General features: G+C 42.2%; 2 protein-coding genes across 6 annotated transcripts in view; both read left to right on the forward strand.

Moving 5' to 3' along the window:
• LOC134342933 (regulation of nuclear pre-mRNA domain-containing protein 2-like) overlaps nt 1–14,110 on the forward strand; it is a 92,226-nt gene extending 78,116 nt beyond the window's left edge. For 2 of the 3 annotated variants that reach the window (XM_063041643.1, XM_063041644.1), the window contains one exon: nt 1,056–11,647. In XM_063041643.1, the coding sequence (XP_062897713.1) occupies nt 1,056–4,096 (3,041 nt within the window). In that variant the 3' untranslated portion in view covers nt 4,097–11,647. Of the gene's footprint in view, nt 1–1,055; nt 11,648–13,423 lie in introns of those variants that run through there. The other variant, XM_063041642.1, reaches the window with a different exon arrangement.
• LOC134342936 (threonine--tRNA ligase 1, cytoplasmic-like) overlaps nt 13,442–27,237 on the forward strand; it is a 72,820-nt gene continuing 59,024 nt past the window's right edge. Inside the window, exons 1-3 of one of the 3 annotated variants that reach the window (XM_063041647.1) lie at nt 13,442–13,582; nt 14,571–14,639; nt 15,818–15,906. In XM_063041647.1, coding sequence (XP_062897717.1) covers nt 15,868–15,906 — 39 coding nt within the window. In that variant the 5' untranslated portion in view covers nt 13,442–13,582; nt 14,571–14,639; nt 15,818–15,867. Of the gene's footprint in view, nt 13,583–14,570; nt 14,640–15,817; nt 15,907–24,226; nt 24,372–24,645; nt 24,728–27,237 lie in introns of those variants that run through there. The other 2 variants (XM_063041645.1, XM_063041646.1) reach the window with 2 other exon arrangements.

Below are 27,237 nucleotides of genomic sequence, written 5' to 3' on the forward strand. Positions count from 1 at the left end.
GCTAAAGAAATATATGAAGATTGACTGATCACACCATCATCTTATCTCTGCAACCACAGGTCAATGTTCATATCTATCTTGGTATTGCAGACCATCATCAAATCTGTGCTGGCACTCGGAGCAATTCCATTGATGCCACTGCCCCATATTTCCCTTTGATCTGTTCTCCCATCATGCCCATCTGTATGGTCCTGATTCTCCTGCCACCCACCACTCTTGGATCGATTAACTTATCAACCAGGATGTCTTTGCGTGTGGTTATGGAAAGAATCTGCAGACTTCATTCAAACAGCACCAGAGATCACGATGAAAACCAGATCATTGGAACTGTGGGAGGGCAGCACTCATTGCTTGCCACTGGACCCTTGACAGAGACATCAGACGGGAGGGAGGTTACACAGATTGAAAGGGTCTAATTCATACCCCAGCTCTGCATTTTATTTTCCTCTATATGATGATTCTGAGTTCCATATGCTCAATGATAACTCACACCTTACAGATCTAAACTGACTACATTAAAAGCTTACATCCTCCTGTTAAAACTGCAGTTTCTCTAGTTCCGAACTCCACTTCCCATGGGGCGCCACAGTAGTGTAGCAGTTAGCACAACGCTTTTACAGCTCGGGTGTCAGAGTTTGGAGCACAATTCTGGCATCATCTGTAAGTAAGTGTATGTTCCTTCCCATGTGTACGTGGGATTCCTTCCACAGTCCAATGACTTACTGGTGAGTCGGTTAATTGGTCATTGTAAATTGTCCTGTAATTATGTTGTGCTTTTGTCTGAATACTCTATGAAGTGGCCTGTTATGTACAGATACCCTTTCACTCTGCCTCATTAGTGCATGTCCATCAAAGCTTTCACACTTATAAAGTCACCAGATATATTTTCTCAGCGTTGAAAAACAGCATGAAGCGCTCTCTCTCGCTCTCTATCATCTTCCATTTTCAAGAAGTATATTGGAATATATTGCTGTAAATCGAGTTAATGTAAAAATGTATCACAGGAGTTAAAATGCAGTTTTAAGTAACTGACCTTTTAATTTCTCTCTCATTAGGTCTCTCATCATTACTTCAGAGCGTGACAGCAAACACTGCTGTCCCATCAAACAGCACAGCTCCAAGTATTTCTACCCCGGCAGTGGCAAACATCACCAGTCCATTGGACAAAAACGTTCCCATTAATAATTCCAGCACTCAGCCTGTGATGCAAGGGCTGATTAGTTGCTCTCCAAATTCACCTGCATCAGAAGTTTCCTCTGTTTCCTCAGTGAGCTCTGCCCCAGTAAACCATAGTCCTGCCCTGTCCAACACAAGCCTGAAGGCACCTGCCAGCACAAATGTACTTGAGAGTTCTCTTCGCAATACTGCCTCTTCATCAAGAGGAAACTTGAGCAGTCAGAAGGCACCTTCAGAGGCAGTTCCAGCTGAACCAGAAGTGCAGCCACCCTCACCATCAAGTTTGGAGCTGAAAATTCACAACTTTCTCAAAGTTAACCCAGGCTTTAAGGCTTTAGATCTGAATATCCCTCTCCTGAGTAATTTGGGCTCTAGTGACTCTAAGAGTCTCTTGCAGCCTTCAGATGGAAGTCGTAATCCCAGCAGTACCATACTGGACAACCAGGATGGCACGCCAGTCAGAGATGAGAGAGGTGGAACTCCAACCCAGGATGAAATAATGGACAAACAAGCAACAACAGGCACTATAGATCCAATGTCCTTACTGTCTAAGCTAATCAGTCCGCCCTCCTCTTCAACTAGCAGCACAAACTCTCCTCCACTTTCCATGCCACAAAATATAGATTCGGCTTATTCAGAGATTTCCAGTGCAGTGCCTTCTTACCAAAGCGATACTTCATATAACCGTGGAAGGGCTTCATTCCCTTCCTCCTACAAGTCCTCAGAGGTGTGGGAAGAATCTTCCCCGAACAGAGACTCTCCTCAAGAGCAGTTTTATGCGGGTGAATCCTGTACTGATTTTGATTATGCTGGACCACCGCTTTCTTCAGTTTCCAATTTGTTGAAACAACCCCCAAAATCTATTCTCAAATCAAACAAAGCAACAGATCAGATGCAGAGTCCCAATGAATACCAGTCTATCTCTACCAGTTACAGTCGTCTCAAGTCTGTGTTCTCCAAACCCGTGAAATCCATTCTTAAGAAACAAGAAACTTATGGCAGTAGGTCAAGCAGTAGCAAAGGCTATAGGGAAGATGATCAGGGAATTGATCTTGAGAACCTTCCTTCAGCAGCTCACAACAATCAGTTCTTTCGTTCAGAATCTAATAATATCATATTACAGCCTTCATTCTCGGATATATCTCGTACAGGACCACTTCAAAAAGCATTTTCTGACCCGGTGTGTTCTACCCCTTCCCGACCACCTTCCTCTTTACAAAGTGCTGCAGCTGGTTCTTTTAGCCGCACATCTGCCGCCACCATTGATAAAACTGTAACACTGGGCTCTCCAGTCTCTGCTACTTCAACCATTGAGTTCAAGAACATGTTAAAGAATGCCTCGCGTAGGCCGACTGATGACAAACCTCTAGAAAGCCCTATTAGTCCTGTACCGTCAGTTGGCCTGAGCGAGAAAGGGAACCTACCAGTTTTTGGACAATCTGGGATTGCAGAGAATGCAGATGGAGAGCAGCATTGCATTGAGACTCGGATATCTACATCAGATTTACCTGAGAATGTAGAGGAGAAAGGAGCCCCCATAGAGACACTAGGTTCCAGTACACCATCAGCTGGGAGGCTGATGGTTGGAGAGCCTATTCAGACTCTGGATTCCAGCCGAGGGTCAGGTAGAGGCAGTATGAGTCATGGGAGAGGAGGGTCCAGGAGCAGTTGGTTTGAAGCTAATGAAAGCATTTCAGACTTTGATGAAGATTCCTCCTCTCTTGATGTTTCTGATATGACTCAAGGTATTCCTCCCAGTTTTAGAAGTCAGTTTGAAGAACACAGACTCCAGTTCACTGAGACGTCAAGCACCTACAGATCCAACAGTTTCAGCAATCCCTTTGAAAGGCAATCTCAGCAGATTGGACGTCAACCTGGCTCACGACACGATCACATTGGGCCAACACCTGTCTCCAGTCGAGACCACATTGGGCATCCATCTGGGCCTCCTCCAGACCATGTACTTACCCCATGCCCCCCACAAGATCACATTGGGCCTCCTGTTCCTTTGAGGGATATTGGACTGCCACCAGGACCCCCAAGGGATCACATGAGCCTGCCCCCAGGTCCTCCACCTGATCACTTAGGTCCTCCTGTCCCCCCACAGGAACACATGGGTGCCTCGTCAAGTTCCCTTCGAGAACATGGTTCATTCCCTGGTTCTTCCCAAGACCACAGTGGGCCACCTCCCAGTTCCTCTGAGAAGATTGGGCCACCAAGGGACCATGTTGGACCACCACCTGGCACCCCTGTTGACCACATTCCCCCACCATCTGGTCCGCCTCCTGACCACTTTGGTCCTGGTCTACCACCTGGTCCTCCTCCAAGAGATCATCTTGGACCTCCTCCAGGTCCCCCAGTGCCCCCTCCTGGTCCACCTCCTCTGGACCACCTTGGACCACCTCCTGGTCCCCCTCCCCGGGATCATATGGGGCCCCCTCCTTTACCCCCCCCTGGTCCACCACCAGGCCCTCCTCCCAGAGACCATCTTGGCCCACCACCTCCTGTCCCACTTCCACAGGATCACCTTGTTCCACCTCCTGGACCCCCTCCAAGAGATCAGTTGGTCCCACCTCCTGTCCCTCCACCACAGGACCTCCTTGGTCCCCTGCCTGGTTCTCCTAGAGACCTCCTTGGCCCATTAGCTGGGCCACCTCGAGAACTCCTTGGCTTACTTCCATGTCCTCCAAGAGACTTCCTTAGCTTAACCAACAGGCCTCCCGTGCAAAGGTCTTCGAGAGATTACTATGGGCCATCCTTTGGAGCCCAACAAGACTACAGTGGTCCTGGTAGGTTCTTCCAACGAGGGCCCCTAAGGCCTCGGGAAAGTTTTCAGAGTGGGAAGCGACCCAACCTCCATTTTGGAAGTCCCCCTTTTGCCACTGCTCCCAAACGACCATATATGCCTCCAAGGTATTGAAAATGGAAAGCAGCTGACAAGGTGAATTTTCTGTACTGGGGATTATGTGAAACTCTTTCATCTCTGACCCTTGATCACTGAGCAGCTTTGTGGTCATAGAGGCAAAGTTCAGCATGGTGCTTTTAGGTCACCTATATGTCTTTTGTGTGCCAGTCTGTTCTCCCTTCTGATTCTTTCACTTGCCTTCTCCAATGTTGACCTGCTGTGCTAGGTCAAAGGTATGTTATGGTTAACAGTCACTACAGGGTCACTACAAACCCCTGCACGCCAGTGTTCCATCAGGACTTAAGTCGTGCATGGAAAGCGTACTAGGAATGAGACCACCACTTACTTTTATACAAAGTAAAACTTGTATTGTTCCAAAAAAATCATTATACGGTCTTAGCTGACTGTAGCTTCATCAGACCCTTTCCTACCTTGTTGTTTTTAAATTACACTTTTACTTTTGTACCAGTTTATGTCAGGAAAAAAAAGTGGTTAAATGCAAATGGGAAATGTCTCTGCCATCATTGCAAGTGTTGTCTGATTGGTTGCGTGTAGGCAGGTTACAGTGCACACATCAGAAACTGACAACATACTTATTTTGGCTTTATGTCACAGGTGTCTCATTTAGGGAGAACTACCTGTAGCTACAGATGACTCCAGCGGGCAGAGCCATTAACATTACAATACATTGCCTGCTCTCTGGTGGCCGTAGCTAGTGCCAATGACAAAAATATTTCCTAACATTATGTAGATGCTTGCATCTATTGGCATTGGCTCCTGCACAAATTCCACATTACTTCAGTGCAGGAGGTCTATGTTTAAAAACATCCCCTGCTTTTTGCATGCCATTTAATATGTTTCTCCACAGCATCAACAATGGAGTGTCTTCCCTTGGAAGTGCCAGCCAGCGCTGCTCGTTAAGATGCCACGCAGAATATGAGGTGGAATGAGATTTGTAGTGCCCTGGTTGCTTCATCTAATAACTGGCTGAAAACACGACAAGAGTTCCACCAATCCAAGCAAGAAGATTAAAATCACAGCAAGGAAGACTGGAAGCTGTGAAGTGTGCAGTGGGCATAGTTCTCTATTCTAGCAGACCACAATGAGATTTATAATGTTTCTAATGACCAGATAGTAAAAGGTTGATACTTGTCATTGGTCCTCAAGAAAAAAGATGGAATAAATGTACCTTAGGCACATAATGAGCTTCTGTTTTTTTACAATAGACTGACCAACCATTGATATTAGGCTACATAAAACTTAATTATTTGCAACCTGTTAAGAATTTGATTATTTCTGTCCCTGGTAATTGATTAGCACAAACTATCCAGTGTTTTTCCTTGCTCCCCCCCACCCCCCACCATTTAATTCATTCTGTACCAGTCACTGTTTTGTCAAAATGACCTGCTTGTTCTAAAGGAAAGCTTTGTTGAACAATCCTTGTTCATTGTTTCTAAATTTAAAGAAATATAGGGGAAGGGAGGAAAGGAAACCGAGTGCGTGGAAAAAGCATAGCAGTGGGCTGTGTAGTGCATTGACTTCCCCCAAGTAATAACTGGAATAGGTTTGAAAAAGTGACTTTTATGTGATCAGTCCGTTTCAGAGCTCGTTTTTGCTTAATTCAAGGTGGCTTTGAAGAAATAAAATGAATCGAGGTGGATACTGTGTAACCAGACTTGGTTCCATACAGTCCAGTTTATGCTTATATTGAAGACTGTGTTAGTAACTAAATTCAGAGATTTTTGAAAGCTTTATCTATATGTGGATATACGCATACACACATATTCACACATTTTCTTGGTGGTTACTTTTCAGTTGAAATGTAATATGTATGTAGCAAGAGGAAACAAGATCTTCTTTCCTGAATTAAAAAGTAAAGATCAAGTTCTCCATTTATTTTTCTTAAAAGTTTGTAACCATTTAGCAAGTGTTACTAATATGACATGGGTTTGGTGCAAAGTGAAGTTTAAGCTGTGAATTCCCTTTTCAGTACAACTACTGATATGTCACCACTTGCCATTGTTCATGTTAATGTTATTTCACTGGAGGAAAGGGGTAACTTTATAGATCCAACATCACTGCACAAAGGAACATATTTCAGTAAATACAATGTCCAGTTAACACACTTAAGTTGGGAAAAACTACGAGTGAAAAATTTGCCTGCTTTTTTCAGAGATAATTCATCTTTTGGAAATGAAATGTAGTTAATAAAAAAAGATAGTTTAATTTTCTTGGGGATGACTAAGGAATCAGCATTTTTCTGCAAAGTAATGAGCATTTGTGTACTTGAACATTACATAAGTGGGAGGGATGGTGAAATCTTTTTGAAGATCTGTATAAATCTGCTGTTGTCTGCGTTTGGCTCTATTGTAGTATTTTTATGCCCTGCCTAATGTACAGATAGAAATTAAAACTGGCATTTAAGGTAGCCTGGTACATCATTTACTGAAGTGCTGTATTTCTAAAGTAAAGGTTGTGAAATTGATTTGTGTTTATCACTTGCATTTGAAAGACAAAGCACCTTATGGGGACATTGTCCATTACTTGACTGGTCTTACTAGCTGATCCTACACATGAGTGTAAAATTTGTAGTCGGGGGCATGGGAAAGATAGAGCAAACTACAGCTGCTTGCTTCAGTTGCATATTGCTGAACAGTTACTGAACTGGTCATCACATATGGAAGGACCTAACTTTAAATTATACAGCCTGGATACTCGCGTGTCATTGTCCTCAACAACAGGAACAGGCTTACCACCATAAAATGGTGGAGTGAAATCTCATCGAAAAAAGAAAAGGCCAGGGCTTGAGATTAATTGCACCTTAAACAAATGTGAAGTTATCGGTAGTGTTCATATCCTTGTGAGGATCTTGTAAGGGTAAATCTGAGAAATATTCTACGTCTTGCACTATGCACTGATAGAATACAGTCTAGTGTAATCTTGAGATGAAACCTAAAATCATAAATAATTTTCTGGATTAAAAATAAACATTCTTGAGTTTTTGTATTTCCACCACTATGAAGAATTGCAAATAGTTGGGTGGAACCAGGTGACGGGGATCAGTGGAGCCTAGCTATGTGATATCATTTCTTGAGCTATAGAATTAATTTCCATTGGATTTCTGTTGGTAGCCAAGTCTTTTCAGGTGATCTGTATAATGGATTCACCAGAATCAGCTTTTTTCCCCCCTGTACATGAAAATTGTGTTAATTTAACAAAAGGGCCACTGTGGTGTGTTTTAAAAGGGGTAATAAATTACCTATTTTTTAAATGGCTGCTATAAGATACCTGATATTTTAGCTACCTCATCAAATCTCTGTAGACCATGCCAAGGAAAACTGATACTGAACAAATCCCTCCCATTAATTTTTTGTTACCTTTTATAAAAAAAAAGGAAGAAAAAGTGTAGTAGACTGAAAAAGTTCTAAGCAACAATGTGAAGCTGTAATCAAGGAGATTTCAAATTGTCAGTTTGCCTTCCAAAGCAAATCTTTGGGCTTAATGTACAGAATAGGACTTTTAAATTGCTCACTTGCCATCTACTACTATTAGTTATCTTTGGTTCTACAGGTCCAATAAGTTAGGTTTTGCTTTTACACACAAAACGCTGGAGTAACTCAGCAGGTCAGGTAGCATCTATGGAAAAGAGTAAACAGTCGACATTTCTCGGCACAAAACATCGACTATTTACTCTTTTCCATTGATGTTGCCTGGCCTGCTGAGTTCCTCCAGCATCCTATGTGTGTTGCTTTGATTTCCAGCATCTGCATACTTTGCTGTTTTAGGTCTTGCTTTGTTGGCATCTCTGACCTGATCCAAGGCTTCCTGTTGGATTTCCCATATTTGGCACGGCTTTGGTCTTGCTAACATTGAAGTTTTGTTTCCAAATATTGGAATGAAGTTGTTACTGCTAAAGAAAATTCCATTTCTAATCCTCTCAAGATGTAATGAAGAATTTGCCAGCAACACCTAAATGTTTTGCTTATCTGGAGCCATAACTTTTATTCTTACGTGTAGGTCTCCAATTTATAAATTATTTTCACAATTTCCTTCATATTCAAACTATTAGATTAATGCCAATAGGACATCAATAGCATCCTAGATTTCAGCCTGCTTTGCTCATAGGATAACAGGACATTTTGTTTCCAAGTATTACTTCCATTTTCATTAGTGAATCTGCAATGATTGTCTATTCTGAATATATTGAGATGGCTATCATTTGGAATTCAAAGTAATAGAATTTTTTTTTCCTACAAGTTTTCAATGTTCCTCTAATCCTTGCAAAGATCTTCACTGACTGTATTACAAACCTCTGAAGAAACCAGTTAATCATTTCTTGATTACACTTTGTCCACTCTGGAACAAAGACTTACCCACCTTTATTATTTTTGTGGGAAGTTACACATCAATTGTTTGGAAATTACAGTTGTGCTAAAACTGGAACATTGTTGTCACCTATGATGTCCTCAAAGCTGGGCTCTGACCCATATTTTTATTTTGAGATCCTAGGTTTGGTCTGCCTTAAGAGATTTTGCAGATTTTCTTGACATCAAGTCTTGACCTTTTCTATTGGCTGTTGCTTTTGATAAGGAACACTTGAGTTGCAACTCAAGTTATCCTTCGTCTTGAAATCGGAAGGACTCTTCTTTCCATTGAGAAACTTTGAAAGCTATCTAGCCAAGCAAGCCTTCAGCGTTTTTTTTTTTGTGTGTGAAGATTATAACAAAGTATTTCTTGAACCTTCAGTTGGAAAAACCTTTTCTAAGATATTTTTTAAAAGTTCACCTATTTACTGAAAGAGGTCCTGCAAGTTGGATTGACATCCAAGACTGACCTAATTCCAGGATTTGTTTTGTGAGTGGAAAGACAATGTGTTTTAATTGCTGGGTTTAAAACCTCACCAAGTTTAAGTCCATTTTTATCTGAAATTGAAAGTATACCCATCTTAATACCTCTATAATATGGCCAATTTAATATGCGGACACTATACCTTGACAAGTACTGATGGCATTGTGGCTTTTATTTCACATGGGCTCCTCTTCATGGGTAAATTGATGTCGCAGATGAGCACCATTCAAATAAATGAAGATGAGGATCTAATTACAAATAAATTAATGAACAAAGATGTATAACATCACTGTAAACAAATAGAACATTCTGAGAGCACAGTTTCATAAATGTATACACATTCCTATGTTTTAGTTTGGAAATGTTCTACTGCAACTTAATGCTCCAGTAAGTCTGGATTGTTTCTATGTCCAAGCTATTCGCTGATGACCTTGTTGGGCTCTCAGTGTTTTGTGGGGGGAAAAAAAGGTTCTGTTCATTCATATATTGAGTAGCTTCCAATGATCCTACTGATGTCTTCAGTGTACTTAAATGCTTGATAAGTTTTTCTGAATGTTGTGGGTCATAGCTCTTGTAGCCAGCAATATTTGATGATTGCTTACAGGTTCAATTAGGTCACTAACCTACATTGTCTTACGGGAAGCTAGAAAATGTTCTTGGACTACACTTTATGCTTCCCGGACATAAAATTGAACAAATTCTACCAGGTGTGCAAAGTTGGATGTTCCATTTCTTACAAGGATGAGAAAAGTAAAGATTGTTCACTTTTCTATTATATCCTGTTGCAACTAGAGGTAAACGTCCTCTTCTTGGTAAATCCCATGCTATGCCACCAGCTTTCTTTTCCATTCAAACCCCCATCTGTGTATAAGCTTTGTCGGATACGAATTTTCAGGGTTTTTCCATTATCCTGAAGCTGGCTTTTTCAAATTTGTATTGTCCATTCTTGCAGAGCTTTGGCCTTGACCTGTGTGAGATTATCCATGTAAGGTATACTCTCTAGCTGGTACCATGGGTATCAGTGAAGATCCTTGAGTTACAACTAGCTGCAAGAAGCACCTACGTATTAGACCATGGCTACACCAGCTCATCATGTTCACTTAACAGGTTTAACCTCAGTAACACTGCTGGTTAGATAAAAAATAACATAGTGCCTGTTTCTTGATTTTTTTTTTCTGTTAGGCATGTATAAGGGCAGTGAAATTATAAAATGGTGACTCGAAATTGGAAAGTTCTTATTGCACTGTTTCTTCTCTATTCTGGTTTCAGAATTGCTAGCAGTTTTGCATATTTTCTAACATTACTGTTAACCATTGAGTAATTATCTTCAAAGAAATCTGGAAACGGATTTACAGTGACGTGTACTTCCTTGACAATTCTTTGGATTGAACATGCCTCTTGTTTCTATTGTGGTTTTTGAGAGTTCTGAATCCAGAACTATGTACAACCGCTTCCTGCAACATCTCCCGCCTTTTTCTTTTGAATTTGCTCATAATCTTCATGTGTTGCCTGAAATATTACACACTATTATTGGCGTGAATGTTGACTATATTGTCCCTTTTAGAGTGGCTGTCCACAGCAAATTGTTACAGTTTCTGCCAATTCATCCAACACAACATGATTTATGGAGCGATGCTGCAGTTATCTTTTGGGAATAATCACTCAAGACAGAAATGATATTGAGATAACTATATGGTAGACACCATTGTCAGAGGCAAATTTAAAATTAAATGGACCTTTGTGAAAGTCTACTTAGAAATGAAGTGGAACTTAAGTTTATTTTGGCTGATGAACTTACATTTTTTTAAAAAGACGATTGCATTGAAACCTTTATTTATAAAGTTTATTCGAGCATATTCCTCATAGAATCCCAATGAATTGGGATAAAATTCTCTGCATTTTATGCCACTTTCATTTGTTTCTTAATTATGGCTTTACCTGATTATCATAGTTACTCAAAAACCTTTCCAACATGTGTTGTCTTATTTCACATTATAGAAAGATAAGCTTTGACTCTAACTTGCATCAAAGGAAGGCCAAGAAATCAGGAGATCAAAGCATTTTAAGTAAATTTGCATTATTTGCTGCTACTTTGTTTTCATTTACACTTCTATGGTTTCCCAATGGCATGAACATTTTCTAGCCCAAAATATTGGTGCATTCTGTCCCCAAACTACATTGATCTCAGTGCTGTTATTACCTCATTATTTTTATCATTTTAAAAATCTCAGGCTTCAATTATGAGCCTTTATCTTTGAATTAGAACTATAAAATGATTTAGTATTCAATTTTCATAGCTATTTTAAATTCTTAAAGTGCCTTTTGGTGCAGTTGGCACAAGTTGATTCTTGTGTATGGCCAGCATATCTGGTTTATTGAATGGAATAATGTCATTGCTATCACAGGGAAGTTCTCTAGACCACGTGTAGTACTTTGCAGATGTTGAAACACCTTTTCATGGATTGTATTCTCATCCTCAGGAGCGGAGCTGGTCACACTTTAAATAGTTTTGCTTCTCTGACGGGTCACTGAAACTCCCTTGTGTTTCCTGAAAGAACAATAATATTAGCAGTATGGTATGGTGATGATAGTAGCACGTTGCCCTGTGTTGATCTTTAAAGACCCACTGAACCCAATAAATATTGTCTTCACTTACTGCAAGATTATACTTGAGAAGACGAGTATTAATACATACGAATTAGTGCATACTACATCCAATATTTAATTTATTAATTATTTGTACAAACAAATAATTTGGAAGCCTCAGAACACCCATTGCAGGGTGATTCGTAGGTTTAAATATTTTGCAGTTTGTTACTCTGTATTTTGGTCTATGGTATGAAATCTGATATTGGATTTATATACATCTCAATAACTTGTTGCAAAGACCATTTTTCCCATTCTGTTCACCGTACAATACTTAAAAATCTGGGAAATGCAGAGTGCTCTCTGCTGCCATATGGTGGTGAAGAGAAATAGCTTTTGACCAGCAAAAGTACCGAAGGAAGCTGGAAGATTTAACAATTTATTTGTATTGTTTTACAATTATTGAAAAATTAGATGAAAATAGTTTTGATTTTGAATCTTAGTAAAATTGAGAGGATTAATTGAGAATTTTGCCTCAATTTCTTTTTGGTAAATGGTCCATGTATTACATATTTCTTGTGGAAAACAATAAGCACTTTGGACTATATTGTTGCCTACACATCCTCCAGAGAATATCCTTCAATGGGAAAGGTGCTACTAAATTACCTTTAACCAACAGTGCAAACTTAAAACAGAATTTGGAAAAGCCCAATTAAAATGTGAGTTGCTTGATAATTCAAGTACATAATTTCACAAATTGAAGATTAAACAGAAAGGTACTCTAATGCTTTGCATAGGAAGATTTTATTCTGTCCCACATAAACATCCCTATCCTACTAAATTCTTTCTTAATGTGTACTTCTTAAAAAGTTGTCGTTCTTGACTTCTAGTACACTTTATCACTCCCTCCTGCATTTTCACCCATTTCCTGCACAAGGCACTGATGGGCAGATTGCAATTGGGTTTGGACCACAGTGAGCATGGGTAACCCAGAGAGGAGTTGAGTTCATTCCTGCATCCACGACAACTGAAGTTGCTTAGCCTCTGGTGGCACTGAGATCTCAGATTGAGATTTCCCAAAAAAGACTACACCAGAGGTATAGTTTTCATTAAGAGTTCCCTGCTTCCCAAGGAAAGCTGATTTTTAATTCACCAGACAAACGATTTCACCTGATCTGTGGAATAATTATGTTCTAAGAACATAAGCCTTTGGTAGCAATACACTAACATATGAAATCCAGTTGTCCCATCCCGGTAACTTCCAAAGTTGCTGTTTTATTGTCTGGGATGTTTTGTATGTTAGCTTGTCATGCAACATTCAGGAATATTGACAGTATTGCATAGCCCATGAGCTAAGCTAAAGATACCCTCCGCTGGAACATTATGTATAGCATTCATCACTGGGAATTACCATTATGGGAAGGGTTAAAAGGCTCCTGCAGATAGCTAAATTCCCCTAGTGGGTTTGTTATTACACATTTTTCATGCAATTTTGTAAATCAATTAAGCAATTATTTTATTACAATGTGCAGCCATGGGAACACATGATAGATGACCTCTTTGCAGTTAGAAAGAAAGAAACAGTTTGAAATACTTGGTTCTGAGTTTGGTGGCCCCTAAACCAGCATAGGACAAATTTTGTGGCTCTGATATGTTGTTAACCCATAACTTTGACCAATAAAGCATGAGGAGAGGATTAGAAGGTACCAGGGAAGTACTGATTGGGCAATCAACTATTGTGTTTCTATGTATCTGTAAATGCACAATGTGAACAATGGAAAACTGGTCATTTAAAAGTCGTAATTTAATTTTGGGCTTTTAACAAGTCAACAAACTAAATGAAATTTTTGGTTATCTTTAAAATGCTTGTGAGGTGAGCAATTCCCATGTCTCATCCCTGTTTTCCAGAGGATATCAGGAACCATCCACAGAATCGGAATCAGGTTTAATATCAATGGCGCATGTCATGAAATTTCTTCACAACCAAGGACAGTTCCAATGAACTCCAATACCTTACAAGTTCCCTCACCTGGAACCAATCAAATTAGTTAAATTTACATTTGAATGGTGAGATTTTAAGCAAAACTGACATTCCCTATTATTTATCTCAATTATAGAATTCCTGAGCCTAAGATTAAATTACCACTTCTTAATGCTGCTATTGGTTTATTGGTTGCAATCACAGAGATGGGGTAAAATACTGACAATTATATTGGCTGCTAAACTGTTCTATGTCAATATCGAGAATAATGGTCACAAAAATAAGATGTAACTGATTTTGTACTTCCAGAGCAAATTATGATGTACATTCAGAATTTATAACAATTTTAATTAAAGTTCTGTTACTAGTTGGATTTTGGTGGGGAAAGTACCAACATCTGATTATTCGTTTGTGGATAAGTTACCTTGAAAGGACTTGGACTTTTCTTGGCGTGTGTCTTGTGTTGCAGTCACTACTGCATTGTTTAAACCATTACAAAAATTTCTCAAGAAAGACATCCGGAAGTAGTTGTACAAACTGTGAGAGCATCAGTATTAATGTTGGGTCAAAGTAGCTCAGCTCTCATTAAAATAAAATTTATTTTTATATTTAAATGAATATATCTGTGTGTATATTCTGTATAACAATTATTTTAATTTGTCTAACTTATACTTTGCTGAAGAAAGAACTCAAAATTGTGTGTCACTTGGCATCAATTAATTCTGTCCAGTAGAAACTGGAAATTCCACCAACTTTCACCCCTATCTTGCTGTCTATAGACGCAGAGGTTGTTGTCCTCTTGTGGAATGATGCATCACCCAAAGAGGCCTTTTAGCCTTCTGTACCTATGAGAGACCTCCCAATTAGTCTCAACTTTGGCACTCTTTCATCAGGGCCTACAAGTTTTTCCCCTATGCTCACTTATCCAAATCCCTTGACTTGTATAGGTGTGCAGAAGAATTAACATTTTGCATGCAATCAAATCAAATTGTTATTTTATTCTTATTTTTAAAATCTGAAATTATGTAAATAGCATGTTTTAAGTTTGTCTAATTGATTTGGTTTCCTCCTAAGCTTGCGGATGGACGAGAGGTGTCAAGCCTTAATTTTTCTGAGGACTGCATTGCTTCCTTGGCTAGTCTGGTAAGTTGATCTTTTCTTGAGCTTTCATACAGTTCTCTCTGACCACCTGTCATGTGCTTGTAGGCCCTGTCAGCCATTGAGAATCTCAACAAGATGGCAATGAGCTGGATGACAAGAGTTAAGGTTAGGGTGGATTGCAATTAGGTCTAGAGTCATGGACAGATGAGCCAGAAGCATGAGTTCACATCGTGTCATAACAGCTGGAGAAAATAAATGTCGTTAAATCAATCTGGAATTTGGTAGGGGAGGGGGAGGGATTTGAAGCAGAGTAATGGTGAGCTTCACACACAAAATGCTGGAGGAGCTCAGCAGGTCAGAGAGCATCTATGGAAGGGAATAAACAGTTGATGTTTTGGGCTTCTGCCATCTTCCTTTCTAATCCCGATGAAGGGTGTTGGCCTGAAACACTTACTGTTTATTCTCTCCATTAATGCTGCCTGACCTGCTGAGTTGCTCCAGCATTTTGTGTGTGTTGCTCAAGGATTCCAGCGCATGCAGAATCTCGTTTATTATGCTGATCTTAACTATAAAGCTACTGGAATGTTATTAAAGGCTGGCCAATTCACTGTCCTTCTGCAGCTGGTCATTGTATACCTTAAGTTTCACAATCCACTGAAATGGCCTAGACAACCCCAACTCAGTAAAGGATGGGAGGCAAATGCGGTCCTTGCAAATACCACCAGAATATGCCCTCAAGCGTGTCTTCACAATTTCTAACTGGAGATAGTACTGCGGAAGGGAAGCTGCTGAACAGTCAGAGTTTCAATGAGATGCTCTTACTTGTTTCAGTGGGTAGCTCAATGATGATGGGTTGACCGTTAAGGGTGGCTGCTGCATTGAGATTTGAGACCTCTAACCCATGGAGACACAAGAGAGTGCTGATGCTGGAGTCTGGAGCAACACACAATCTGCAGGAGGGATCTGGTGGGTCAGGCAGCGTCTGTGAAGGGAGACATTAAATCTCTCTCTCTCTCATGCTTCTCTGTCATGAGAGAGAGAGAGATTTAACAATGTGGTTCTTCTCTAGGGGCTGCCTGACCTGCTGAGCAATTCCAACGTTGTCTATTCTTTAATTTCAGTCTTCATCAGTAGATTATTTGCTTATCAATATTATTTATTTTTGTCGTTAGATTTTACACACAGTTAAAATGTTCTCGCTCTAAATTTCCTTTACACAGCTACTCAGAGACTCCCTCTGCAGAACTCGCCCATCACTACACGCTGAAAGATGGAGGGGCAGGATCAATGGTGTGCAGATTCCTCACAGGTAACTGAAGATGCCCTGGTGGGCTTTTACAGAATGAACGTGGCCTGTAAGGTGAATGCAGTCAATCCTCTCCACTGAATCTGCATCTCTGCAAATGAGATGTTTAGTCTCAGAACCTGGGGACAAATTGCCCAAGTACAGCAGCTTTCTTCCAATTAAAATTTAAGTCTTAGGATGTGGGTATTGCTGTCAAGGAGAGTGAGTTTACCAAACTCTAAACTTCTGTGGTGTACACTGGTGCAGATACTTCCAAACTCTGCCGTGAGCTGATGAATCTGCTCTCTGTATTCCAATGGCCGTGGAATGGGGAACTTGGAGGGCGTCACAATGTTCTCATTGTACATTCCAGGTGGCAATTATAGAGCTAGGGAGTGATCTCAGTGGCTCAGCAGATCAGTATCGGGTTTATTGTCACTGGCATATGTCGTGAAATTTGTTTTGTGACAGCAGTATAGTGCAAGACATAAAAAAATACTTAAGTTATGAAATCAATAGTGCAAGCTGTTGTGTCTGTACAACTACAAATCAAATAAATATTTGCACTCTCACTTGGAGGTGAAGTTAACATGTATATTTACTTTGCAGAGAGACCAACAAATCAATGTGCATGTGTAAGTTATTAGTCAATAAGTAATGCTAAGGGGGAGTCATTGTACTAAAATAAATAGATCCATACATTACACTTCCTCCCCCTTTAAATTAATATAATGTAAAACTGTATATGTAATAAAACATTCAATTTCCCTTTAACAGACCATACTCAAATGTACATGCTTTCACAATAACAGTCCATAACTAACTTCACTATACCAAAGATTTAGTCTTTTGAGTGGCATTCTGTTTCTTTCAGGATAGCACCTCTGGACATGTGGAGTGGCATCAGGTTTGGCCAGTGTCTTGTCAAAGTCAACTCTCTCTTTTGCAGGTGTCATGTTGCTGTTGGTGACATGATCATCACTGAGAGGCAAGTCTGATGGCTGTAATGTGCCTGTCTTGTTGGATGCAGTTGACTCAGGTGTATTCTTCGGCTGAGCATCCAGTATCTGGTCCTCATGACGTCTCCATGTTTGATCTTGGCAATATCCACTGTACTCATCAGTGGTCCAGTTCTTGTAGCTATCCTACTGGGTGTCCACTTGGCTTCTCGGTAATCATGTGTTAGGTCTTCCTGTCCAACCTCGAAGCTCCTTGCTGGTTTACTTGACAACTGGCTGAACTGTTATTTCTGCACTTCCCTCCATAGATCATTTTTCAGAAGGTCTATGTGAAATCTCTGATTCCTGTTCATGAACAGCATTGCAAGTGTTTGATTTGCTGTTGCCTGAACAGAGTTCCAAAACACGAAAAGGAAGTTGTCCACGTTGTGCTTTAGAGAAATGTCCTCCTTGACCATCGCTTTAATGGACTTCTTGAAGGTTTGTATAAATCTTTCAGCTAACACATTCATTGCTGGGTGGTGAAGGGCTGACTTGAAATGTTTGATGCCATTTTTCTTCATAAATAGTATGAACTCTTCTGACGTGTATTGTGGTCCGTTGTCACTCACAATTTGTTCTGGTAAGCCATTTCTGGGGAAGGTAGTTCTTAGGGTGGAAACAGTCTTTTCTGAGGTGGTTGACTTCATTGGTATGACCACGGGCCACTTCAAATGAGCATCCACAGCAATCAGAAACATGGAACTCATGAATGGCCTAGCAAAGTCAATATGCAGTCTTTGCCATGGTAAAGACATCCACTCCCACGAGTGTAATGTTGCTTTTTGAACTTTGTGGCATCCCGAACAGCTTATGGTCAAGTCTTCAATCTGTCTATCTTTTCCCGGCCACCACACATTGCTCCAGATGAGATTCTTCATCTTGACTGTATGCAGGCGCCTTTCATGCAGATTCTCTAATACTCTGGTGCGCAGTTTAGAAGGAACCACAACATGAGATCCACAGATCAGTGTTCTTTGATGTACAGACAATTGGTCTCGTCTCACTGAGAACTCTGGAAACGTAGGATTACCATGAGCTGGCCATCCTTGCATGGTGATGTTATAGATTTTTGACAATGTCGGGACATTTCTTGTTTCTCTTTGCTTTGTATTTCAGAATTTGTTAGTGGCAGCTGGTCCAACAACGCTGTGCAATGCTCTGCTAGGTAACAGAATGAAGACGACTTCAGTTGTCAAAAGTAGAAGATGTGACAAGCTGTCAGCATTGCTGTGTAGTTGGTACTCTTGAACTCTGTCATAAGAATGGGCTCCTAGGAAATGTGCCCAACATTCCAACCAGGTAGCTGATATCACTGGGATTCCCTTCCTGGGATTGAAAATGGACATGAGAGTCTGGTGGTCTGTCACTAGCGTAATTTTTTGTCCATAGAGGAAGTGGTGGAACTCCTTTACTCCCCATACTAGACTAGTTGCATTCTGCGCTCATCGGTGATCTTGAAGCAAATGCATTTGGATGTTCAGAGGTACAGTCAACGTTTTGGGCTGAGACCCTTCGTCAGGACTAACTGAAAGAAGAGCTAGTAAGAGATTTGAAAGTGGGAGGGGGAGAGGGAGATCCAAAATGATAGAAGAAGACAGGAGGAGGAGGGATGGAGCCAAGAGCTGGACAGTTGATTGGCAAAAGGGATATGAGAGGATCATGGGACAGGAGGCCCAGGGAGAAAGAAAAGGGGGAGGGGGGAACCAAGAGGATGGGCAAGGGATCGCTCCCTACGCGACTCCCTTGTCCATTCGTCCCTCCCATCCCTCCCCACCGATCTCCCTTCTGGCACTAATCCTTGTAAGCGGAACAAGTGCTACACATGCCCTTACACTTCCTCCCTTACCACCATTCAGGGCCCCAGACAGTCCTTCCAGGGCGACACTTCACCTGTGAGTCAGCTGGGGTGATGTACTGCATCCGGTGCTCCCGATGTGGCCTTCTATATATTGATGAGACCTGACGCAGACTGGGAGATCGTTTCGCTGAACATCTACGCTCTGTCCGCCAGAGAAAGCAGGATCTCCCAGTGGCCACACATTTTAATTCCACGTCCCATTCCCATTCTGATATGTCTATCCACGGCCTCCTCTACTGTAAAGATGAAGCCACACTCAGGTTGGGGGAACAACACCTTATATTCCGTCTGGGTAGCCTCCAACCTGATGGCATGAACATCGACTTCTCTAACTTCCACTAATGCCCCACCTCCCCCTCGTACCCCATCCGTTATTTATTTATATACACACATTCTTTTTCTCCCTCTCTCCCTCTCACTATACCCCTTGCCCATCCTCTGGGTCCCCCCCCGCCTTTTCTTTCTCCCTGGGCCTCCTGTCCCATGATCCCCTCCGTGTGGCTTGAAGGGCTGGAGGAGCCTACTCCGCACTGTATCACTAAATAAATAATATTTCAGTCATATTGTAAATGTATAGTTTGGTTAAGCAATCTTTGTTTACATAACTCATTATGAGTTGTGTGTAAAATACATGAATGACACACATCATTACGCCATGTCATGTGAGTGCTTCGCGAAAGAAACTACGCAGACACACATCTGGTTCTTGTGTTTTTCTTTCAATTAGTTTTTGGAGTTACAAAATATCAACACTGCTGTTCACAGGTTCAGAATCTGACGGATGAGTGTGATTCCAACTGTAGCCATCCCTGGTCTTTAGTTCAGGTTCTGCTTCAGAAATGTGTGAAGCAGTGCAGTAGACAATGAGACACTGAAGTGGGCTCCAAAGGCCAGTGGATTCTCAGTATTCTAACAGCTGAGATGGCTAAGTCGAGAGATTTGGGGTCAGAGTAGGAAGGAGGTTGATGGTCAAGCTCCAGGTGTTGTATAACTTCCTGCTGCTCCTGTTCCATCTTCTCTTTGGACAGGAATGTCCTTTTATTGTGTTCCTGAGGATGCCGATAATGATGTGACTCCCTTCCTAAAGGTGTCTGAGAGTATTAGGTCCCTCAACACTCCCCCTTCCGCATGTTATTCTTGACAACTGCTGCCGGTGAATGGTGGGCCTTTTGATTCAAAGTTTTCTCCATGTTTGGTGCAGGGGGCAGTGGACATTCACAGAGGCTCTGTGACCCACTGGGAGTACAGAGGAGAATTTTGCCACAATTGGTTCTTTACCCTGAATGATACCATTGCCCATCGGGCAAGGGGCAACTCTGAATACCTCCCAAGGAGCAGGCCAGCTGGATCCCGAGGCCTGTGCCCACAGCCATTTGATATGGTCCAGCTGATTGGCGCCATGCCTCAGACTCTCTTGTGGGATGGTCACACACAGCCCTCAGTTTCCCAATCTTTCAAAAATTTACCTGCCTGCACTATTTACCTCGCATCCACAACCCTCTGAGAAGAAATTCCTGTACTCACACCCCTTTATTGTGTAAATTCATCTCATTTGTGACTCTTTAGGGGAAACAATGCAACGTCTGTCCTGTCATGTCCTCTTAGTATTTTGAGTTTCAGTGAGATTGGCCCTCTTATAAACACTGAAGAACCTTAGCATGTTGCAGATTTTCAGCATCTGCAGTCTTGTGTTTCCAAACACAGGCTGAACATTTTTGAGCTATTTGTGATAGTAGAATCTCTTTGTCACAGCGATTAGCCTAGTGAATCTTAGCTGGACTGCCTACATTGCTATTGTTTCCTAAATAAAGCTGCACATTGAACTCCAGGTGTGGAGTCACTCAACTCTTCTGAACTGTATTAACTGTTGTGCCCAAATTATCTATAGTAACTCCCACAGGTGGGGGAATGTGATAATGACCAGAGATAATCTGTTTTTGTAATAGTGATTGATGGATAAAAGTAATTAGTTTATTAATGCAACCTCAGAATCAGGATTATTATTGCTGTTTGAAGGGTCTCAGCCCAAAATGTCGACTGTACTCTTTTCCATAGGTGCTGCCTGGCCTGCTGAGTTCCTCCAGTATTTTGTGTATGTTAACATGAGGAAATCTGCAGATGCTGGAATTTCAAGCAACATACATCAAAGTTGCTGGTGAACGCAGCAGGCCGAGCAGCATCTCTAGGAAGAGGTACAGTCGACTTTTCGGGCCGAGACCCTTCATCAGGACTAACTGAAAGAAGAGATAGTAAGAGATTTGAAAGTGGGAGGGGGAGGGATGGAGCTAAGAGTTGGAAAGTTGATTGGCAAAAGGGATACAAGGTTGCAGAAGGGAGAGGATCATGGGACGGGAGGCCTAGGGAGAAAGAAAGGGGGAGGGGGAAGCCCAGAGGATGGGCAAGGAGTTATAGTGAGAGGAACAGAGGAAGAAAAAAGAGAGAGAAAAAATAATAATAAATAAATAAGGGATGGGGTATGAAGGGGAGGTGGGACATTAATGGAAGTTAGAGAAGCCAATGTTCATGCCATCAGGTTGGAGGCCACCCAGATGGAATATAAGGTGTTGTTCCGCCAACCTAAGTGTGTCTTCATCTTGACAGTAGAGGAGGCCGTGGATAGACATAGCAGAATGGGAATGGGATGTGGAATTAAAATGTGTGGCCACTGGGAGATCCTGCTTTCTCTGGTGGACAGAGCGTAGGTGTTCAGCGAAATGGTCTCCCAGCCTGCGTCGGGTCTTGCCAATATATTGCTTGGATGTCCAGCATCTGCAGATTTCCCCTTGTTTGTGATATATGAAATGTGTTGCTTTGTGGCAGCAGAAAAGCGTAAATTGTGCAATAACTATTAATTATGAATTGTGCAAAAAAATGGAATAATGAGGTACGGTGAAAAGCCTTTGCTTGCAAGTTGCCCTGATGCTATGTTGGTGCTGAAAGCGTGGTGACGCTTGTGGACTGACCTCAGCACAACCCTCTGACAATGTTGGTCGTTGACGCAATGTCACTGTCTGTTTCAATGTACATGTGACAAATAAGGCTCATCTTAGAGATAGATAATTCCATACTTAAGTATAATGAAGTAGTGGAAAAGGGAAAGTGGTAACAGAATACAGAATAGGGTGTTACACTGGCAGAGAAAGTGCGTGCAAGTAGATGAGGAAGGTGCAAGGACCACGATGAGGTAGACTGAGAGATTAAGAGTTCATCTTTGTTGTACAAGAGCAGCGTTCAACAGACTTAATTATGTTCATGGGGACAACTGTTTTGCTTTTCCTTGGTGAATCTTTGAGGGCAAACTATGGTTAACATTGCGTACTGCTCTAATGGAAATGACCGGAGCATCGAGGATTGCTTGATTTTGAATTGACACCATGCTTGTACAGGGAACAGATGCCAAGGTTCATCAGAAAATCTGTGACCTTAAAACCAGATGGTGGGAAGCAAGAATGCAAGTCGGTGGCCCAGTAACCGGCTTCTAACCACGATGTGAGCTCATTCTCCAGTGCTGTCCAGACATTTGCAGTCAAAGAGCAGAGGAGACCACCCCGTCAGCCAGGAACAGATATAGCAGTCCTTCATAACTTCACTCGACATGGTCACCTAACTACAAAATGTCACAAAGGCCAAATATCAACAGGAAGAACAAGGCAGCCTTGGAATTAGGTAGCCTCCCTGCTGAAGTTTTAAAGCATGGCAGAGGGGAGCCCTAGTCACTCACTCAACCTCAACTCCCTCACCTGAGAAGAGGAAGACTTGCTAGATGACCTGAGAGAGGCCTTGATCAAGAAAAATGACATCCACAACTGAGTTCGGCCTTTGACCATCTGAGCAAAGCAAGTTTTTGAAAGTCAAAACGTTTAAGCAACACTAAGTTCTGGGTACTGGGCAGCAGTAATCCTCATCATGTACTCCAGCCACAGAGTACCAACAGCGGGCACCATAAAGCACAAATGAGACATCACTAAAGCCTCCACTGGTGGGTAAGTGAGCCAGAGTCCGTGTTCTCTCCCAGACCAACTTTCCAAGAGTGCAAAGGACCTGGACGGGGCAGAACTCCGTCACCTGGGGTAAGTGCAATAATGTCCAGAGAGTCTAACAGTGATACTGCTGGAGGGATGAAGTTCACCCAAGGAGAACTACTTTGTTTTTCTTCAAGAGTTGTAGGATTTTTTTGTGTTGCCCTATAACTGAGAACTGGGTTTAACATCACAACCAATGAACAGCCTCTGATAGTACAGCACTTCCTCAGAAGAGGCCCTCCTCAAATTACAAACAACTCTACATCTGATCAACGTTTGGGGGGCCGGCAAGTAAGATGAGTATGGATTTTCTGGCTGCTGGGGGTGGGTAGGGGTCTATAGATATCTTCTGCCGAGTGCAGGCAAGGCATTTCCACCCGTCTTCTTACCCCCACCCCCCTCCCCCCAGCAGCAACCATCAGGGACTGGGTCATCCGATCAACACCGGCTCACTCACTGGGTTAGTGAGGCCGACTGGCAGCTGCTCTTCCTGCACCTTCCGGCTGGTTCTGTGGGTCTCAATCTGTTCATTTTCCACCCTCGATGTTGTCCAACCCGCTGAGTTCCTCTCAGCATTTAGCGTGAGTTGTGTGTTATTCCCGACTTTACGGACAGTTCTCGGGGATGGAACCCTGCCGTGACCCGGGACCACCTGTGCAGGGCCCCCAGGGCACAGCACTCCCTAGCTACTGCCCCTCAGTCCGTGCTCCCTCCACTTGCTTTGCTGTGTGGGTGAGTGGTTAAGTATGTAGGGTCTCCCCGGAATGGAGAACATCTTGAAATGGCGATGCCTCAAAAAAGCGGCATCTATCATTAAGGACTACCGTCACCCACGACATGGCCTCTTCTTATTGCTACCACCAAGGAGGCGGTACAGGGACCTGAAGGCACACACTCAACGTTTTAGGAATGGCTTCTTCGCCTCCATCAGATTTCCGAATGGACAATGAACCCATGTACACTACCTCACTATTTTGTTTCTCTTTTTGCGCTACTTATTTAATTTGTTTATATTTACATTTATTTTATTATCATATATTGCAAAGTACTGCTTGCCGCAAATTAACAAACTTCACGAGATCTGTAAGAGATATTAAACCTGATTCGGTTGCGCTGCATCGGATCCGGAGTGACAATTATATCATTCTCCTTTACAATCCTATATTAGAAATGACACTTAAATAATCCTGAGTTGTTGATAGGGTGCAGCGAATATTTAAGAAAAAGATACAGCCGACTGGAGGGTGGACTCTGAAAATTGGTGGGAGGCTGGAAGTGGGGTTTAACTGCGGTAGGTGGACCTGGATTGGTCAGGAAAATCTCTGCGAGATAGCACATTGCCCCCGGATTGATTCACTGGTAGCACTAGGCGGAAGTGCCTGGCACTTGATTGAAAGGGTTGGGAACCAATCAGGAAGGGGGGCCCCGATGTTATCACATTGCTGGAACCAATAGACGGACGGCTCGGGGTTGGTTATGGCTGCGCACAACGAGGCGGCGTAGTTTAGGCCGGTGGCTATGGCTGCGGTCGGTTGTCGTGTTCCTGTGAGGAGGTTGGCACTTAGTCACGACTTCTGTGTACCTGGGGTTCGGCTGTGGCGTTGCTGGGTCTGTACCACTCTTGACTTTAGTTTAGCTGCTGGAAATACGGTCCAGTCCCAACATATCTGAAATACTTTCTATGGATTACACGGTGCGATCTCTTTTGTTACTGGGACATCTGAACCAGTAATTCCCAAGTTATTTTAGTTACTTTTGTGTCAGAGGGAATAACAGGAACCTTACAACATCTCCTTTTTGTGGCATTTAGAGCAATTTTTTTGCAGGGATAAACGCACACATTTCCGACACCACTGAATGTCTTCCTCTTGTTTCGTAATAGATGGAGGGTCATACAGGCTGAAACAAACTCTTTGGTCCACCATGCTCCTGCGTACCCTTACAGTCTAGTTTACCTGCGTGTGGTCAGTAACTTGTACCTTGGCGATTCAAGTACTGGTGCTACTTAAATGTGTGTGAGAGTATCTGCCTGTACCAACTCCACAGGCTGTGTGTCCCAGATTTCAATCAGGATGTGTTGATAGTGAACAAAGTTTTCATAGATTCTGGGAGGAACTTGATCAATTAGGGAAGTGGGCCGAGAAATGGCAAATATATGTGAGGTGGTGTATTTTGTAAAGTCAAACGAAGGTAGTGGTAGACTGTAGGGAGTGCAATGAAACGGAGGGACCTGGGAGTACAAGTGCATAGTTCATTGGTGACCTAGGGTCGTGAAAAGGGCATTTAGCACATGGTCTTCATCAACCGGGGCACTGAGTGTAGGAGGAGGGCTGTTATATTGCAGTTGCATAGATTGTTGGGAAGGCTACACTTAAGTACATTAATAGTCCTAGTCATACTTTACTGATCCCGGGGGAAATTGTAGAAAATACATGATTAAACTGGAAAAGGTGCAGAGGAGATTTACGAGGATGTTGCCAGGACTAGAAGGCCTGAGTTAGAGGGAGAGGTTTCTATTCCTTGGAACATAGAAAAATGAGACGAGACCTTATAGAGTCCTGACGAAGGGTCTCGGCCTGAAACGTCGACTGCACCTCTTCATACAGATGCTGCTTGGCCTGCTGCGTTCACCAGCAACTTTGATGTGTGTTGCTTGAATTTCCAGCATCTGCAGAGTTCCTGTTGTTTGCGTTTAAATTCACTACTGCGAAGCCTCTTCCGGTGATGCCTACACCGAAGAAGTTTAGATCCTCTCTTCGATGGGAAGTCCTGACGAAGGGTCTCGGCCTGAAACGTCGACTGCACCTCTTCCTACAGATGCTGCCTGGCCTGCTGCGTTCACCAGCAACTTTGATGTGTGTTGGTTGGAGACTTTATAGAAATGGTTAAAGTTATGAGAGGCATAAAAAGGTGAATGAGTCCAAAACTGGGGTGGGGGGGGGTGGCGGTGGTATAGATATCATGTGAAAGGGGAAATATTTAAAAGCAATGTGAGAGGGCAACATTTTCACACAGTATATGGAACGAGCTGCCAGAGGATGTTGTGGCAGGTACAACAGTATGATTTAACAAGCACTTGGACAGGTACAAGGAGGGGTACAGGAATATGGGCCAAACACAGGAAATTGGAATGAGATGGATGGACACTGTCCAGCATGGTCTGGTTGGGCTGAAGGGCCTGTATCCCTGCTATATAACTCTGTGTGAGAGGGAGAAAGTCAGATACAGTTGCAAGAAAAAGTTTGTGAACCCTTTGCAATTACCTGGTTTTCTGCATTAATTACTCATAAAATGTGCCTAAACTAATAACACGCAAACATTTGTCCTTCTCATCAATACTGAGTACACCATTTAAATAATCACAGTCTAGGCTCAATACAGTATGTGAACCTCTGGGGTAATGCCTTCCACTAAAGCTATTTGGAGTCAGGTGTTCCAGTCAATGAGATGTAGAGCTGCTCTGCCCAATAAAAAAAGACAGTCAAATTACTGACAGAGCCTACTCTTCTCAAAGAATAGTAGCCTGGCCTGCTGCGTTCACCAGCAACTTTTATGTGTGTCTTCTCAAAGAAAATCTGTTTATGGGCACAATGCCTCGATCAAAACAACTTTGAAGAAATGTAGTGATGCACGAAGCTGGAAAAGGCTACTAACACATTTCTAAAAACCTGAGTGTTATCAGTACACAGTAAGAAAAATTGTCTACAAATGGAGAGAATTCGGTACTGTTACTACTCTCCCGAGAGGTGGCCATCTTGCAATTATCACACTAGGAGCACAGTCTGCAATTGTGATGGAGGTGAAAAAGAACCCAAGGGTAACAGCAAAGTAATTGCAGAAATTTCTAGAACTTGCTAAAGTCTCTGTTCATGTGTCCACTATATGAAAAACACTGAACAAGAATGGTGTTCATGGAAGAACACTACAGAGAAAACACTACTCTCCAAAAAAAAATTGCTCCACATTTCAAGTTTGCAAAAGACCACCTGGATGTTCCACAATGCTTCTGGGACAATGTTCTGGGGACAGACGATACAAAATTGCACTTTTTGCAGAAATGCACACTGCTATGCTTGGAGGAAAAAGGGCACTGCACACCAACACCAAAACCTCTTCAGCTGTGGAGTATGGTGGAAGGAGCATCATGGTTTGGGGCTGCTTTGCTACATCGGGGTCTGGACAGCTTGTAATAGTTGAGGGAACAATGAATTCAAAATTGTATCAAGTCATTTTCCAGAAGAATGTCAGGGTAGCGATTGTCACCTGAAGGTTAAAAGAAGTTGGATAATGCAGCAAAACCATAATCCAAATCACAAGAGTAGATCAACAACAGAATGATTTAAAAAGAAGAAAAATTGTGTTTTGGAATGGCCAAGTTAGAGTCCAGAGCTTAACCCAATTGAGGTGCTGTGGCATTATCTGAAGAGGGCTTTTCAAGCAAGGTACAGTATCCCAGAAACAGTTTTGTATGGAG

Source organism: Mobula hypostoma, chromosome 2 (genome assembly GCF_963921235.1).
Source record: "Mobula hypostoma chromosome 2, sMobHyp1.1, whole genome shotgun sequence".
NCBI lineage: Eukaryota > Metazoa > Chordata > Chondrichthyes > Myliobatiformes > Myliobatidae > Mobula > Mobula hypostoma.